Source organism: Clarias gariepinus, chromosome 19 (assembly GCF_024256425.1).
Source record: "Clarias gariepinus isolate MV-2021 ecotype Netherlands chromosome 19, CGAR_prim_01v2, whole genome shotgun sequence".
In the NCBI taxonomy this organism is placed as follows: domain Eukaryota; kingdom Metazoa; phylum Chordata; class Actinopteri; order Siluriformes; family Clariidae; genus Clarias; species Clarias gariepinus.
The window spans coordinates 25126068-25145196 of NC_071118.1; the positions used below are offsets into that span (position 1 = coordinate 25126068).

Below are 19129 nucleotides of genomic sequence, written 5' to 3' on the forward strand. Positions count from 1 at the left end.
GTATTACATTTTCTTTAGGGTTAATATTTCAGATCTGTAAATAAAGTTTTAAAAAAGTTTTTTTTTAAACCTTTTACAAATCCTACATCATAAAATGTTCATGAAAACATAACGGCACTACCGATATGATATGAGCGCTGGGCTTTTATATAGCTCGTAGCAAACGGATATCTAATTAAAGTTGAACGCGCATGCGCCCTGCAGATACATAACAGTACAGTGCGGCGTGCATGCGCATTGCTGATCTGCGCTATGCGCGCTCCCACGATACAGCCGTCGAGCGCACGGGCACGCGCCTCCTTTAAGATTTACTATGCTCCTCTGATGGAGGGACTTCGCTCCACTGGTGGAAAAAAAAAACACGCACGCGCACACACAGCAAAGCAGCTCTTTATACACAAATACAGACACAATAATAAAAATAAAAAAAATCAAACATGGAAAAAATACATCAATAGACTTTTATTCATTATTTTCTCATTAAACAGTTTCTTGAATTGGTTTGCCGTGTTTCATGTTTTTTTTTTCAGACTTGGCAAGTTGTAAAAACACTCAGTGTGTATAAAAAAAAGAGGGCACCACCAAAGTAATGACGGTTAGTCCAAACACACACACACATACATTTCCAAACATTTACATAAAATGTATTCTCTCTATATAAGATTTCCAAATATGTTTACACATTTATATATAAAATACATTTTAAAAGTGATGGTTATTTGTTTAATATAGGGTCTTAACCACAATCTGCTCTATTTGTTCTATTTTTTTTTCTTTGCAATGATCCGTGAAGGTTTCATGTTAAAAAAAAAAAAAAAAAAAAGTTGACTCACAAAAGTCTTTCACAGAAAGACTTAGGAAAGGCAACAATGTAACTGACTACTGCCCTGCCTTTGCTCGGAAAGGCGAGAAAAGCACGCCGGGTCATCTTCCCCTGACTGGAGCTCAGAAGCAACGATTCTAACAAAAAGGAGAAAAAAAAAAAAAAAAAACACAAAAAAAAAAAAACGATTGTATTTCAGCAGCATGAGCGCTAGAGATGAACAAGTGCAGGAAATAAATTATAGTTGCTGAAGGAGGAAAAATAAAGAGAAAAAAAAAAAAAAACATAACGGCATTACCGATATGATGTGCGCTAGTCTTACTCAGAGCAAAAGACCAAAAAAACAAAAAAAACAAAAAAAAAAAAACACTTTACCCACTCAGAGGAAACAAACAACAAACAAATTAAAAAAATGACCGCAAAATCCAGGTTTCATTCCGACATCATTTCTGGGCTTTTTGTCTGTTTGCATTCATCAGTCCCTTAGTGATCATCGTGGCATAATATGGCACAACAAAACCCAGAGTCAGAGTCAAGTTCTGCTACAAGACAGTCTTCTTTTGTTTGCTCTTGTCCACACTTCAGTCCCCTGCAAAGCAAGAGCATGGCAGATCGACGGCTCATCAAATAGTCCGAACTAAATAAAATAACAGACTCTTGCCAGTCTCCGACCCTTTAGAACGCATTACACCAAAATACTGCGAAACAAAAACAGTACAAACCGAGTGAACGTCCGAGGTCCTGAAGAGGCTGCGAAACAGTTTAACATGGTCACACTTTGTCAGAGTTCTGAGGCGAGTCTCTGACCGTGGACTATGTCCAACCAAGTACAGGTCTTGCTGCGGCTCAAAACTCTGCTTCGTCACTCACGTAAAAGAAATTAACAGCCAAGAAAAGACAGCACGTGAACGAGAAAAAAGGGGGCAGACAAATTTTACTAATACACACCATTTAAAAAAGTGAGAAGCATGTTTGACGCTCCTGAGTCCAGTGAAAACAGAAACAGACAGATGAATGAAGACAGACAGACAGCTGCAATGATGAGTGGGGGGATGTATAGTGAAGTTAAGCAGGGACGGCTAGAAAGGCGAGCAAAGCTAGCTCCAGAGCCCGGCGTAATTTCCATGTAGTCCCGAGCAGAGAGGTCCGCCAGCCACGAACAGCTTAGTTCCAGAGTCATCGTAGCAGTGTGTGTAGACGGCGTTGGGGAAGGAGCTAATATCTGAGAAATAGCTTCTCCACGTTTCGTCATGGTTCTACAACACAGAGACAAGAAAGAGGACAATTTTGCTTAGGAACCTTAAGATCTTAAATATAACAGCACCATTTGCAGACTCTGAAAATAACTTCAACTTCATCTCTGAGAATAAATCATTATTTAGGCTCGGGTTTATTTTGTATACCTAAACTGATTAAGATGGAAGACCAGATTTTGTCCGTCACTTCACTGTGTTACAAAAGACAAAATACATAGACAAAGCGAAAGAGAGTAAAAATATGGAGAGGGTCAAAAGACAGAAAAACAGACATCATCCCGGGTGATTGGATCCTAAGTTTTCGGTACAGCTGCAAAAATGTCTTCAAGATACTAATGCTAATGAGTGAAGATGACATTATGACAGCAAAACTTTTCCCAGTTTCATTTGTCATCTCTTCTCACAATCATTTAAAATGTCCTTTATCAAATTTTACACTCGATGGTTGAACAAGTCTTGTAAACGTGTGCGATAGAATTTTGCTAGGGCATTTTTCCAAAAAAATAAATGTAGCTGAAGACCACTGTGTGATTCCAGTTAAAATGATGAATGAAATCCGATCCCAAGCGGTCACTGGAGACTCGGCTGCCCGCTTGTGATCCGATCACTCGGGATCCGTGTTTGGTGTGAACGGGGCCAAAGAGAAAAAGACAGGCTGAGGAAATCAGAAATGGATAGAGAAAAAGACACAGAGAGAAACATGCACACTGACAAAGGGGAAGAGAGAGAGACAAGTAGGGTGAAAGAGACAGAGAAAGAAAATGGGAGAAATACAGACAAGACAAGATGATTGTGCCCCGCCCCCCTCACCTGCAAAAGTTCGTATCAACATTTTAATCATGTTCCTAACATAAGTATAGCAAATTTATTATTGTTAATATTTAGGGGACAAAAAGAAATAAAACAGAAAAGTGAAATAAAAATGCTTTACAGTCTAAATGTCTTAAAAAACATGCTCTTTGAGACATACTAAGATACATGCCTATGAAAGACAGTTAATTCATTTCTCCAGTAAGTATGCAGTATTAACATGTTCATGCATATACAGTGGAACCTTGGATTACAAGCATAATTTTAAAACACTCAAATCAAATAGAATTTTCCTATGAGAAATAATGGAAACTAAAATTACTTGTTCAACAGCTCAAAAAAAAAATAAAATAAAAATAATTAACACAAAATATAAAGTAAAAATAAAACAAAAAAAGTAATTGTAAAAAAAAAAAAAAAAAAAGTTAAAATTTATTTTAAAATCTTTGCTCGTCTTGTGGAACGCTCACAAACCACGTTACTCGCAATTCGAAGTTCCACTGTACATTATGTATCATTAGAACAGCTCTGTACCAGCCAGCCTCTTCCCGTGGTGAGCTTGAGGATGCTTTCTGTAGGAGGGGTCTTCCGGTACCCGCCGGGTGAATTGGATGGACCGTCGAGGAAACGTTGAGCCCTGATGTCATAGAAGAGCAGGGAGCCTTGTCCTGTGCCCACTGTCACTATGTGCTCGTAGAAACTGACGGAGCGAATTCCTAATCGCGCATGACAAACATACAGGATTTAGCAAACTCTGATAAGAAAGAGAGTAAATAAGAAGAATGTCAATGTCTGGGACGTACCACTGCCACGCTCTTTGGAGCTCACAGAATTTATGTTCTGGGAAGACTGCCGAGGATCGAGGAAGGACACGTGAGCCTGAGAGCCCACCGCATACACGGACCAGTCCAGTCCGTACGCCAGACACACGTTCTCCTTGCAGTATGGAAGCTTCGTGGAGAGCTCCTGAAAAGCAAAAACATCACAATGATAAGACAGAAAAGAATAAACACAGAACAGGGCTATACTAAAAAAAAAGAAGAAAAACGCATTACCTTACACAGGTTGTCCTCGGCCTTCCATAAATGAAAATATCCGTCTAGAGAAACAGCACCCAGTTCCTGAAAGAAAACAAAAGAAATCTATGTAAAAAAAAAAAAAAAAGAAATATTATAAACAATTTAGAAGATTAAAGCAATGAAGGTGGAGACTGACCTTATGGCTGTTATTGAAAGCTAGGGCGCGCACTTTGCAGTTGTATGGGTGGGTGTACTCCTTAGGGATGTCTTTAAGGGCACGGTGGGAGATGTGGGCGTAGCTCGGGACTCCTTCCTCAGCCTGCTGCATCTCTGCCATACTTAGTACCTCTTCGGAGATTTCCCACAATCCCATAGAGCCATCCCGAGAACCTAGGACAAAACATGGCAATGGGAAAAAGATGTTAGACGTTGCTTAAAAAACACAACAAGATAAAGAATGCATTACAAAATGACAAAGAAGCATAGACTCGCTTAAACTGAAATAGGAGAAGATTAGCATTTAAATCTCATGCAAGCATTATAATTTCCACATTCTGATGTAGTATCCTGTTAAAACATTCAACAACGGGGCTCATTTATCAAGCTTGATGTGAACAGATTTATGCACGAATCATTAGTACAGGCAAATAATTGAAAAAGATATCTTTTTTTTCTAAAGAATTTAAACAAAAATCTTCCTATTTGTGTAAATTTTCTTCCTAATGTGTAAACTTGCAGTATATATGAGGACCAAATAAAACAGATCAACTTTAAATCAAATAATTTTGCACAGATTGCTTTAATTTTATATACACTACAGATCAAATGTTTGGACACGCCTAACTCCATGGTTGTTCCTTTCTTTCTTTTTTTAACGCCATGCCAGCTTCTATGGCTATATTCATGGCGAGAAGCATTTTTGTTATTTAAAAACTAGATAAGATGTTTAAGATTTATTTTTTCTAAGAATTTTAAAACCATATTTGAATTTACTTGTTCAAAAACTTTTTTTAAAAGTATCAACAGAATAAAACAAGTTCCTTAAAGGAGTAAAAGAGTTACAGTCAAATAAAATATGTTTGATGGACAACTGAGTCCTGCATGATGAACATTGTGGTGGATTTTCTCTTGACAGTAAAAATGAGTGTGTTGCTTTTGTGTGTCCTATCTTGCATCTTGTATAGGTCACTTGATCCCAGCAATTTTTAATAGGAGAAGTTTTGAAGAAGTTTTGTTCCGGATTTGTATTTCTTTATAAAGCAATGCTGAAGGTGTCCAAAATACACAATAATCTACTTTGAACAGGTAATGCTAAAATGTATCTGCTACTCATGATCTGCAAGTATCTGCCTTCATAAACAGTGTTGGGGAACGTTACGTTTTAAAGTAACATTACATTACAAAATTACTGTCATTAAAGATTACATTACAGTGTTAATTTCTGATAAAAGTAACTAGTTCGAGTACTTTTTCATTGCAGAAAACGAAAACTCCTTTGTGATTCCTCCATGCATGTTGTTTTAGTCACGACCTTTATAATTATTCTACCATTATCACTCAGCGTGATAGTTTGGCCCATAATCTGTTAACTACTAATACCCCTATCTCACCTACACAGTTACGTGCGGTGGCCACAAGTACGGTTTATCATGATTCACTGCGAGTTTTGGCATTGTGATTATGTGTCCATTTTTCCACGTGCCGGTCTCGCGGAAGCTCGCAGACCTTGCAGAACTTTGCGGAACGTTAGGCCGTCACTCGCGGGGCTCACGGTGCCCAACACCGCCTCTCACCGCGAGTCAAACCGCATAGGTGAGACGGGTATAACAGCAGGGATAACAGAAGGGAGGCGGGGCTTGTAGGACGACTTTCTCACACACACGGAATGGCTGCTGTCTGGCTCACAGATTACATAAATTGCCGGAATAACGGATTACATTTTTTGAAAATATAACTGAGTACTTAAATGGTAGACCTACCGCGTTAGATTACTCGTTACATCCAAAAAATATATATATATATATCCAAGTACCCTATTGCGTTACACCCAACACGTTTGATAATTGGTGATTTCTGAGGCTGGTGACTCTAAATGAACTTCTCCTCTGCAGCAGAGGTAACTATTGGTCTTGCTTTCCTGGGAAGGTCTTCATGAGACCCAGTTTCATCATAATGCTTGATGGGTTTTGCAAATGCACTTGACAATACTGTTCTTGTAAAAATTACTCCAGAAAGGCTGACCTCTGTGTCTTAAAATAACAGCTGACTGTTGCATAAATTACCTAATTCCATGTGCGTTATTTCATAGTTTTGAAATCCCCAGTATTTTTTTTTTATTTAGAAAAATAAAATAATTAAACAAAAACAAAGAAATTTGCAAGTGATCCCAAACTTTTGAGTGGTAGTATATAGAAAAAAAAACTAATTTATTTATGAATTTCGATTATTTTGTTTGCCAATTCATGTATCACATTGTATCAAAAATAAAAGAAAAACAAAACACATTTTTAATAAAGATGCACCGGTCAATCAGACAGTGACTGGAAACTGTTTTTTTTAGCTTGACTGGCCATGACCGATTTGCATTAGACATAATCGATTCTGTGCAAAGTGCACGATGTTAGCATTACAATTACCCAAAGTCGCACGCGTTAAGAAAGAAAGCCTCTGATCCGCCTTGTCCCCTCCTAACTTTTCAAGAGCATTAGTCTCAAACCTACCCACTACACACGCTTACACCAGCCTCAAAACAATTAGTCTTGATATGCACGTGTTAGAAGCCACACGTGCCCACATTAGAAGCTATTTACGCCCACATGCTCACAACGTTGGGGGAATGTAAGGCGTGAACTGCATCATCGTTTCATTATAATCCTACAGGTGGTGCGTCTGAAACTATTACACCCAGCTGCACCCAGTCATTTAATATTGGCAATAACTAAAGAGCATTTAAAATAGTTCAAATAAGCCAAGACAAACCCCCAAATCAATTTATATTAAACAAATTATTTAATAACTACAACACTGCATTATATAAATAAAGGAGACACAGATACTTAACATCTCTGCAGAGCCGTAAAACAAACAAATGCCTCGGCTGATAGAAGATGAATATCATTTGCTATTATTTATCAATATTACACATCATTTAAAGGCTTTTTTTTATTTGCTAAGTTTGTTCATAAATAATAATTATGGGAGATGACAGATATGCAAATGTTCAGTAACAATGTTTTTTTATTTATTTAAAGTTAAATGGTAAACTCTTGTATTTGAAGTTAGTTAGTATTGTTTAAATGTTACACAATTACACTGTGAAGCTACTGAATAAAGCTAATGCATAAAACATTGGAGTTAAGACAAAGTTTTTTTTTTTTTTCAATGTTCAAGGTCTTAAAATTTTAACAAAATCTGGGAAATTTTTTTTTTGCTACTTCATTACGTCAGGGACTAATAGTACCGTCTAGAACATTTTGTCCAGTCATTTAATATTATTGGCGTTAACTAAAGAAGATTTAAAATAGTTAAAATGAGCCAACACATCCCCACCAAATCAATTTAAAGTAAACAAATCATTCACAGTAACACCACCACCACTGCAGCATATAAACAGAGGTCACACAATCTGCAGAGCTATAAACAATAAAACAACTGCCTACCTAATCAAAGATACACAGCATTTGATATTTATTATTAATATTACATATCATTTAAAGGCTTATTAAATAAAAATCCACTTCAGCCTTCATCGATCATTTCATTCTCCAAAAAGTCTCTGAAATTTTTTTGAGATCTGTGGGTGCACTTTAAGAGTGTCCAACAAGTACAAAGAAAGCCAGTTGTAAATCTTCACTCAAACATTTACGCACATCTTAAACTGTTGGCAATTATTACAATGAGCACATCTGGTGCGTTGTATTTTTATCTTGGAGGGGGGGAAATAGTCTTTGAGTCACTGAGCAGCTTAATAAAATATGACTGCTCACAGTGTAGTGATTTAGTAAAGCTTATATTTATAACAGAATAATAACACTGCAGTTAATAAAAACTGTTACAGCTGACATAATCGTATACACACACACCATAAGCATTCCTGACATCTGAGCGGTTTAGTTCACATCAGCCCAAGTACAGTAGTGCCATAGGCAGCGTTTTTTTTTTTTATTCATAAAAGACAAATGGTCAGCTAATGACTGCTGTTTTTATTCTATTCCCCAGTTCACAGATTTGTTGTATGAAGGATTAAATCTGCTGAGCAGACAGACATTAAACAGGCTGAATGTGGGCCTGTTACCTGATACAGCCATGGTGTCACTGATCCATGCAATGGAAAAGATCCAGTCATTGTGACCATCCTGAAAAGGATAAAAATAAATAAAGAATTATTTTGCATTTTAAAAATAAAGAATAACAGGGCAGCAAAGTAAAACACTACACCGTCAACTCACATCACCGACGCAGACGGGGTCTAGTGTGGGCAGTCGATAGACGGCCAGGCTGTTCGGGTTATCACCTCCAGTGGCCAGTAGGGTTCGTGAAGGGTTGAGCTCGATGGCATGGATGCCACAGCCCTGCTGGGCATCCAGGCCAGCAGCTAATCCTGGGTTCTGAAAGACCGTGTTGCTCATCACGCCCATGCCCAGGGAGCCTCCGCCCAGTCCTTCTCTGTCCTTTAGCATCGGGATCCGGGTAATCTGCCCCGTGAGCACATCTACTACAAACAGCTGTACAAACAGAAAACAATGCAGAGAATGGGAAAACAAAATCAACAAAAAGTATTAGCAAATTTAATGGCAAAATGAATGAAACAAGAAGTCAGAACAAAATAATAAGACAAAATAATAATAATAATAATTTTGCTAAAAATATTGGACTTTACAATCTCACCGTGTTGCATTTGGTCCCGCACACCACCTGACGCTGATTGAGCCACTGAGAGGCGAACACCTTGTTAAGGCAACCCAGAGAAAACTCGCGCTCTTTGAGGATTCCTGGGATTCGACCTGCAGCGAAGCCACGCAAGCTGCGCTGGAACCTCCACTCGAGCTGCTTTTGCGGACGAAATTCCCGCCCGCGGATGGCGGACACCATGGACTGACAGCCCTGCCACCACTGCTGGGCATGACGAGATGTGGCAGATACACGGGCACGCTTATATACAGACTGGCACCAATCAAGCTGTTGAGAGGAAAGAAAAAAAAAATACATGAGATTTATTTTTTAAATAAAAAAAATATATTTTTTTAATTATAGGATGGTCACAATGACGGAGAACCAAGATGACGCCGGTAAGGTCGGCTGCCGTCACGACTGCTTCGACCACCTTTTCTTTGTTTTTATTAGTTTTTGGAAAAGTTAGTTTTCAGTGTTTTAAAATCGGCAAAATTACACGAGTACATTAGGTATAATAGAGACACTCTTGTTTCTATTGGTGTACAATGTACGTTTTTAACTCCAGATCCGAGCTGGCCGAGTGAGATCTTGAGGGAGAACAATGGATGCGATGTGAAGCGGCGGCCTTGAGGGAAACGAGCCAGCGTCAGGAACAGGCTGAGAGCCCGTGCACACCGCACACCTCTGCCTAGCATCCTGCTCGCCAATGTTTAGTCACTGGAGAAAAAACTCGATGACCTCAAGGCCAGGATGAAGTTCCAGAGAGACATTCGGGACTGCAACCTCCTCTGCTTCTCCGAGACATGGCTGAACCCAGCGGTGCCGGACCACGCCATCCAGCCGGCCGAGTTCTTCTCGGTTCACCGCATGGACAGGACACGGGACTCGGGGAAGTCAAGGGAAGGCGGCGTGTGTTTAATGGTGAACAACAGCTGGTGCAACAGCGCGAGCGTTGTCCCTCTCTGTCGTCCTTTTTATCTACCTCGGGAGTTCACATCGGTCATAATCAGCGCCGTTTATATTCCACCACAAGCGGACACGGACACTGCCTTATGCGAGTTGCATGGGGCACTCACACAGCACCAGACACAACACCGGGATGCTGCACTTATTGTAGCGGGGGACTTTAACAGTGCCAACCTTAAACACGCAGCGCCAAACTTATCAACATATCACCTGCCCCACCAGGGGTAAAAGGACACTGGACCACTGCTACACTACAGTCAAGGACGACTACAAGGCACAATCTCGTCCTACGTTCAGTAAATCCAACCATGCCGCCATCTTCTCCATGGCAAAATACAAACAAAGGCTGAAACAGGAAGTTCCGGTTCAGTGGGATGTCGCGCGCTGGACGGACCAATCGGTGGCCGTGTTACAGGACGCACTTGATGACGCAGACTGGGAAATGTTCAGAAACAGCTCCGATGATGACGTCAGCGTGTTTATGGAAGTTTCATCGGGAAACTAGCGGATGATACCGAGGAGAAAGACTATCAGAACGTTTTCCAACCAGAAGCCGTGGGTGGATTAAAACATCCGCAACGCTCTGAGACATGGAACCATACAAGGCTGCGTCATACGGCGTCCAGGAGGCGGTAAAAGAGGCGAAGCAGCGCTACGGGAGAAAACTAGAGTCACAGCTCCAACAGAGTGACTCTAGGAGCCTGTGGCAGGGATTAAGGACAATTACGGACTATAAAACACCAACAACCGGTATGACGAACGCGAGTCTGGCAGACGAGCTGAACACCGTCTATGCTCGCTTCGAGGCTGCAGCTAAAGACGCTAGCAATGCTAATGCTAGCGGCGCTAACGGCTACAGACAGGAAGACACTGCCAGCACCGGAAACGCGCTCATCATCTCCGAGCTTGACGTGAGGAGAGCCTTTAAGAAAGTGAACACCAGGAAAGCAGCAGGACCAGACGGCATCTCAAGTCGTGTTCTCAGAGCCTGCGCAGACCAGCTAGCACCTGTGTTCACTGAGATATTCAACATCTCTTTATCTCAGTCGGTGATCCCCACATGCTTTAAAGAGTCCATCATTGTTCCTGTCCCGAAGAAACCTCATCCTGCTTCTCTCAATTACTATTGCCCTGTAGCCCTCACCTCAGTAGTGATGAAGTGCTTTGAACGCCTGGTCAGAGACTTCATTTCTTCACTACCGGACACACGACCCCCTACAGTTTGCATACCGCCAGAACCATTCCAGAGACGATGCAATCTCACATCTCCTCCACACATCACTTACTCACCTGGACACTAGGAAAGAGAATTATGTTAAAATGCTCTTCATCGACTACAGCTCTGCATTCAATACCATAATTCCCTTCACACTCACCACCAAGCTGGAGCACCTGGGACTCAGCTCATCAATGTGTCAGTGGATCTCCAATTTTCTGACTGGCAGACCACAGGCAGTAAGGATGGGCGGACATGTCTTAGCCTTACTCACTCAGCACTGGAGCCCCCCAGGGTTGTGTTCTGAGCCCCCTGCTGTACTCTTTGTACACCCACGACTGCATGGCCACTACCAACTCCACCGCCATCATCAAGTTTGCTGACGACACTGTCGTGGTGGGCCTGATCACCAACAATGATAAGTCGGCCTACCTAGAGAAGATTGTAAATCTGGAGAACTGGTGCCAGAGGAACAATCTCCTCCTGAACGTCAGCAAGACAAAGGAGCTGATAGTGGACTTTAGTACAAAGCAGGAGAGGAACTATCAGACCGCCCATCATCAACAGGAGCCCAGTGGAGAGAGTGGACAGCTTCCGATACCTCGGTGTTTACATCACGTAGGACCTGTTATGGTCCTTTCACATTAACACTGTGATGAAAAAGGCCCGGCAGCGTCTCTACCACCTCAGACGCTTAAGAGACTTTAGACTGCCCTCTAAAATGCTCAGGAATTTCTACTCCTGTACCATAGAGAGCATCCTGACGGGAAACATTACGACCTGGTTTGGAAACGGCACCATGCAGGACAGGCGAGCTCTACAGAGGGTGGTACGAGCTCAGCTGAGTGCATCATCCGCACCGAGCTCCCTGACCTGCACTTGATCTACAGCAAGCGGTGCTGGACCAAGGCCAGGAAGATCGTGAAGGACCTCAGCCATGCCAACAATGGACTGTTCTCTCTGTTGCGGTCTGGGAAGCGATTCCGCTCCCTGAAGGCCAACACAGAGAGACTGAGGAGGAGCATCTTCCCGCAGGCGACAAGGTCTCTCAATCACACCACCACACAGGAGTAATATCTTTTAAACATTGACATTGACTGGACAAACATGGACACATTCATGCAATACATACTTATATATCTGAAACCATTGCACATGACACTTTCATAAGTCACTATTCATGCACATTTGCACAGCCATTGCCACTTAAACATTTTATATATACATCCCCCCCTCCCCCATATTACTATATTTCTATATTTTGTAATATTTTTATTACACCCTTATTTGTACAGTTTATTTTACTAGTTAAATTTATTTGCTTTCGTATTTCTTTTTTATTAATATTTATTCCTTATGTATAGTTTTTATTTTCTTTTTAAGGTCACTGGCGGTCGTACAAGCATTTCACTGCATATCAGACTGTGTATGACTGTGTATGTGACAAAATTTTTATTTTAATGTTTTTTTTATCCACAGAATTTATATATATATATATTTTTTACAGCAGTTTTACATTAAAGGAATATTTAATTGTTTTTAGACAGACAGCAATCTGTTCTGAGAACTGATTCAGGACCAAGTACTGTATTCAGTTCAGCAATGAAATAGGAACTGCAACTCGGATTAGTGTAGGATGCAGGATCTCTAAAGGCAGTCCAATAAATCCAAGATTAGGATAAAATTGGGTGGGTTTGACAAATAAGTGATTTCTTGTTCACAGAGGTCCGCCCACATGCTTATAGGTACATATAGTATGGTGTCTATAAAAATGACTGACAGTATGTGAACCCAAATACATAAAATGGTATTATTTGCTAACAAAATAATTTCGGGGGGGATGCAAGATAAGTAACAGAACACAAAGATGTTTTTTGAAATTTGTGTCTGTTTCTCTGTGGACGCTTCATGTAAAAAGTACTGAATTAATGTTACTGGAGTTTTGCACGGGTGAGCCCCAACGGTAACACATAGGCTTTTTTTCATCGCAATCTACCCACGGAAAAAGAAATTTAAAATTTAACTGGAAAACGCCCTTATATCCTGAAAAAATAAATAAATAAAAATAATCTTTTAAAAAAATTTATTAATTAATCTCAATATTCAACAGATGGCGCTGCACATATTTTTTAAACATACCCTAATGATTGTGCTAGTAAACCCCTTTTGAATTAAGTTGCACATCTAGTATATTATATGATTGCGTGTTAGGTGGTATAATGTTGCAGATCCTCTATAATCCTACAGGTGGTTCACCCTAGGCTATTTACACAGTGGCAGGAAGCACTGCGCCCTGTGTGGTCCGAGCAAATTAATTGCCAAGTTTGTTCAAAATTGAAACAGAATCAGGAAATAAAATTAAAGCAAATTGGAATATTTATAAAAATCTTAATACTTTTACAATGGCAATACAAATTGAACTTAGGTATCGTGATAACATCGCATCAGGTGGTCCCTGGCGAGTCCCACCCCTAATGTCCTACAAAATTATCTTTCAAGTCATTGAGACATTTTTATTAAGAACATATCCCACAGTTTTTGTGTTTACTTCACAAATATATTTTTTAAAAACAGCACATAACTAAACTATAAGCAGCAGCAGCAGGACAGTAAAAGTTAAAATGATCTCCAGACAAGAGTGCTTGCAACTGCAAACAGTTAAACTGCACAGCTGGGCAAATTAAATCACTTATCAGTGAAGCAGGGAAAAATAAATATTGCACAAGTACCAATCTTCCAAAAAAACTAATCGTTTATGTATCCATCTTACCGAGCTATATTCAAGCAGCCAGGGAATAATCCTAAACTTGCTTTGAAATAAACAGCTGGGGGGAAGAAAAAAATAAATCTGTTCTTAGATGAACGTAACTTAATCCTGGTATAACAGAGTAATGAGGTGCCACGTGGAACATCCAGACAATAAACAACTAAAAAGGATTGGGCTGGCTTTAAGACAACTTTCCTTTCTTCTGCAGACAACAATTACATAAAAACGCCAGAGCTGCCACGCCAGAGCAACAAGTGCATCCTGAGGTCTTTTTTAGTTCATTTACAAAGACGTTTACATTAGAAATACAAAAAAAAAAAAAAAGATACCTGTGGTTAAAACTTGGACTGTGCGTATGCTGGCTGTGTATATGTAAGGGAGAGTTTCGCGTGCTAAATAACACTACTTGGGAAAGGGACCTGAGCTCTCATGAGGTTTTCAGGGGATAATTGATGCAGAGTGTTTCCTTCTCACAAAACCATTCAAATCAAAAACAAAACAGAATACAACCTGGGCAGAGATTCAAGTATTTGAGAAAAGGATACAAGTAGAAAAGGCTGTGCTGTGATCAGCCTGAAGTATGTAAGAAGAAGGGAAAAGTAAAATGTGACCTTTCAAGACTAAACTGGCTATTATGATAAATTATAGCCATTGCCATATATACAGCCTCACAATTTATATTATAAATTTATATTTAAACAACACAGATTCCTGCCAAAGACATGTTGGCTGGTGTTTTCAAACTGCCCTTAGCGTATGATTGGATGCGTGTGCGCGCGCGCATGAATGATTGCGCCCTGCACCGGACTGGCACCCCTCCCAAGGTGTCACTCACCGTGTGCCCTAAATTTGCTGGATAAACAGTACAGAAAAACATGGATACAGTAGTGATCACATCATGTGTGAAACAAACATGAAACGCAGAAGGAATCTTGTGTTTATTTACACTCCTTTAAATCAAACCTGGAGTTGTGAAAAAATTTCTCAAGTTGATCTTGTTTAACAGGTTAAAGCAACTAGGTGGAAAATATGTGCTGTTCTTTAATTAATACAAATTAAGTCATCGTAAATTAGAGTAAAAAAAGTAAAATTATGAGGGGGTTTTCAAGTCGAACCGGGACTTCTTAAATACTAAAATCTTTAAATAATGCAAATGTTGAAAGGCAGCCATACATCTGTGCCCGATCCTTTAAAAATCAACAGATATCTTGTCATCAATTTGCAAAAAAAAAAAAAAAAAAAAAAAAAAAACATGAGTGTTGGAAAATGTAACAATGCTCAGAGGAAAAAGTCTCTTTTTTAGCACACTTGAACACAAAGCGCTTTTGTGAATTAACAGTTTATTTGTGTACTTGCAGTTATTTCCACTACACTTAAGTATGAAGGGCATTCAAATGAAGCATTTACAAAATATAAGGGCCGTCAAACTAAAAATCAAACAAAGGTTGATGAAAACACTAAAAGCACATTACAGTGATGAGACTTGAAGTAAAACCCTGAATGGTGCAAACGTTTAAAAGCTCCATGAATGAGGTGGCCACTGAACTGTGAACAACGAGCAAGTGAAACACCTGATCCTTGAAAACCAACACATAACCTGTCACCATTTGCAGTAGAGCACATCTGTTGGTATGAACTGTACACACAATCATTCACTAACACCACTCGCAGATTACAGTAACTCGTCCTGGACCTCATGCCAAGCTATTTCTAAATATGTTGGTCGTTAAAGGAATTCCTGGGAGGCCAGCGTTTCAGACACTGAAGCAGGCGGTCCGAAACGTTCCACCTTGATTGTGTCAATGCACTAGCGAAACGCAGGGATAAGCGTGACAGGTGATTATATACAGAAATAATAAAGAGAGTTTTTATTCTCTCAATTGTGTTGTCATTTTGCACAATCAAAAGTCCCGGTTTGACTTGAACGTTTACAATGTTGAGCGACAGAAAATGCTTTTTGTTTTTAGCCACTCGGTCTCTAATAACCACTTTAATGTCTATTATATATAAACATATTGGACATGTTACAGAGTGGACTGTTTCCTTAAAAGTGTCGCCTTTTAACAACATTTACTATAGTCAATCACATCAATTAACTGTGTAACAAATTTAAATAAATATCTCTTCTGAATCTAGACATGTATACATGTTAATGTCAGCCAGTCATCTTAGTAAACCGTAATGTTTGGTAAATATCGCACCTTAATTGTAGCTAGCTCAGCTTTATTATTGATCACCTAGCTTGTCAGGTAAGCTAACAGGTAGGCTAGCTTTGCTAACAGAGGTAGAGTTGTTAGCCTTGTTAATTAACAGTTAGCTTAGATTCGTTATAAAGCGCTAACCTGAGAGTCGGGTTACGTTAAAATGTGATTTGTTTATGTTTAATTTAATCGCAAGCGTTCTGTTAAAACCGCTAAAAACCCGAATAACAAACAGCTAGCTAGCCGGTCACTGCTAGTAAGGCAACTCGTTGCTTTCCGTTGTTGTTATTTTTATTACTTATATTATTATAGCCAACATAAATGTGTGTTTTCATCTTATTAGCGTTAAACCAGGTTATATTATAATATACACGGATTATATTATATTATACACAGCACTAATGTTAGTTAGCTAAACAGCGCTGAATGCTAACGGGCCAAGACCTACCTGTTGTTCCTTGAGCTCCCCTGCCTTCCTTTTCCTGCTAACTGTTTTTCTCGCCATAATCCGACACACACAGGTCCCTCACCCACATGGAGGGCAGTACGGGCGACGCTGGGAATTGGGGCATATAACGGCACTTGCTTTTATATAAGTGATTATGGACGTCCGTGTCGTCGAAGGCCTCGTCAGCTAGCCGAGTTGCTAGGGCTTGAACTGTTTGTGCTCCGTTACACGCTCCTCCCCCCCGCAATGGCGTCATCGTACGTTGATCAGGTCAGCGTAGGATACACGTTCGGATAAATCCCGCCTACTTTGCTAATACGCTGACAGGCACGACAAGCCCTGCACTGATTGGACAGTTCAGCCGTCAGGTACAAGCTCTAACCAATCGTAGCGGTGAAGACGGGTTCTCCATGTTACCTGTGCATTTCTACACTGGTAATGATGGAAAGTTTAGCTTATTTTTAGTGACTCGGTTCTTTGAATCTCGTTCATTAAAATGAACAAAATCTTTTTTTTTTAAATCATGTAGTTCATTTCGTTCTTTTGATCAGAAATAAAATAAAATAAAATGTTATATTTTCAATAAACACACCCCCAACGAATTTTGGCTATAGTTCCAGTAATGAAAATATTCCAATGCAGCTAAGGACATATTATGATAAACAGAAGCTCACATCTTCATATCTTCTGCTCCGAATCGTTCGTTTTTTTGCCACAGGAAACAGAACTGAGTGGTTCTTCTCATGAGTCTTCTAGTCCGAGTCGTTCGTTCTACTAAATCTACTGCACTGCCTATCGTCTATGGGAGTCACGTGACCAAAAACAAACGACTCGGACTAGAAGACTCATGAGAAGAACCGCTCATACCATACCCTGGTGTTAATCATTACCACTACAGCCATGGCTTAATGTTGTGAGAATTACACAAATATTAATTTACACGAAGTCAGTTGCTTCTGGGTGTTTATTAGAACTTTTTGTTAGATGTTACTATTGTATACCGAAGCATATAAAATTAAAAGCATTAAAGGCTTTTATTGATGATTTTTATCATCCTGATATAATTTTTAAGTGTTGACCCATCTTTTTCAAGACCTCTGCAACTCACCCTGGCATGTTGTCAATCATCATCCTGACTGATAGCAGCCCATTCTTGCATAATTGATGCTTGGATTTTATTAGAATTTAGAAATCTCTGGACAAGCTTTTTTCCTGACAAACAATAAGAAAGGGGATTCATCGGAGAAAATGACTTTACCCCAGTCCTCATCAGTCCAATCAACAGAATATCTTCTTTGCTTCACTTTTTGAAATGACCTGAATCCCATTGAGAACTTGTGGTCAATCCTCAAAAGGTGGGTGGACAAACAAAAGCAGGCTCCAAGCATTGATAATGCAAGAATGGCCTGCCATCAGTCAGGATGTGGCCCAGAAGTTGATTGACAGCATTCCAGGGCAAATCGCAGGGAACTTGAAAAACAAGGGTCAACTCTTTGCATAAACTTACTGTAATTTCAATAAAAGCCTTTGACACTTATGTAATGCTTGTAATTAAACTTTAGTATACCACAGTAACACCTGACAAAAAGGAAAATCTGTTTTTATCATCTGATAAAAACACTGAAGCAGCATACTTTGTAAAAATTAATATTTGTGTCATTCTTAAAACTTTTGGTCATGGTTATATGCTGGTGTTAACTATTACCCCTAAAGTTTGATGTTTAGAAAGCACATATAGGTCTAATGATGGCGTCTATAGACTTTTTACCATATAGGGGTGTTTATACATAACCCTCCCATTTTATCTGGAATTGGGACTGCATCCAGTGGCTGGGTTTGGGCATTGGGTGGGATGGTACAAAAATGCAAAGTAAAAAAATAAAGCATAGTACAGTTCTGTGAGCAGAAACACCTTGTTGGTGAGATAGTTCAGGGAAAGAATGGGCAGACTTCTCAAACTTCTTCTTCTTTGTATACCTGCTCTACACACCCAACCTGTTTCTGGTCCTACTTCTTTGCTTTGCTTCTTTCCATAGTGACAGCAGAGTGCTATGATAACACGTATAACTACTCTTTACAACCACGGTTAGCAGAAAAGCATTTCCGAACACATAAAACTTAATGTATTTAGTGTACTTAATGAACACCAAGAACAGAAAGCTGTGGCTACAGAAAATTATTGAAAATAATAAAAAATAAAATCATGACCTACGGGCGGTATTGTAGTGATTAGCACGGTCTCCTGGAACCTCAAGAGAGGGGTTAGACTCTTGAAATTGGTCTCTGTGTGGGGTTTGCATGTTCTCCCAGTGTTTGGTGGGTTTCCTCCCACAGAGTGATGTATGTTTCCAATGCCTAGAAATTTACATTTAGGCATTTAGCAGGCACCCTTATCCAGAGCGACTTCTTTATTTCATTATACATCTGAGCAGTTGGGTGTTAAGGGCCTCGCGCAAGGGTCCAACAGGGACAACTTGGTGGTTGTGGGATTTAAACCTAGGATCTTCCGAAACGTAATCTAATGACTTAACCACAAAGCTACCTCTGACCCTCTCCATGCAGGCTGTACTCCACTTTGTGCCCCATCTTTCTTGGGATAGGTTCCAGGCCAACATGAACCTATACAAGATAAGCAATATTGATGATATACAGATGGACGTCACTTGGTCTTTTCAAATTCAGCTCAGACAGTAGTCTGGCTATCATATTAATGCTCTTTTGTCAAAATAG

The 19129-nt window shown here is 39.8% G+C and overlaps 1 protein-coding gene across 1 annotated transcript; it reads right to left on the bottom strand.

The window, feature by feature from the left end:
• Positions 1-447: 447 nt before the first annotated feature.
• dcaf12 (DDB1 and CUL4 associated factor 12) lies at positions 448-16634 on the bottom strand. Its single transcript, XM_053479145.1, has 9 exons — positions 16400-16634; positions 8796-9086; positions 8357-8632; positions 8203-8263; positions 4105-4298; positions 3945-4010; positions 3693-3855; positions 3424-3605; positions 448-2079 (listed from the first exon to the last, which is right to left on the bottom strand). Exons 1-9 carry the CDS (start codon positions 16454-16456, stop codon positions 1921-1923), a joined length of 1449 nt encoding a protein of 482 aa, XP_053335120.1. The 5' UTR covers positions 16457-16634; the 3' UTR covers positions 448-1920.
• Between the last annotated feature and the right edge of the window lie 2495 nt (positions 16635-19129).

Bases quoted from the DNA above. Each gene is read 5' to 3' on its own strand.
- dcaf12 (XM_053479145.1), bottom strand. From the start codon at position 16,456: ATGGCGAGAAAAACAGTTAGCAGGAAAAGGAAGGCAGGGGAGCTCAAG. The intron at 8,264-8,356 runs GTGAGTTGACGG...TATCCTTTTCAG, and splicing joins ACCCCGTCTGCGTCGGTGAT to GATGGTCACAATGACTGGAT. The intron at 4,011-4,104 runs GTCAGTCTCCAC...GTTTTCTTTCAG, and splicing joins CTTTCAATAACAGCCATAAG to GAACTGGGTGCTGTTTCTCT.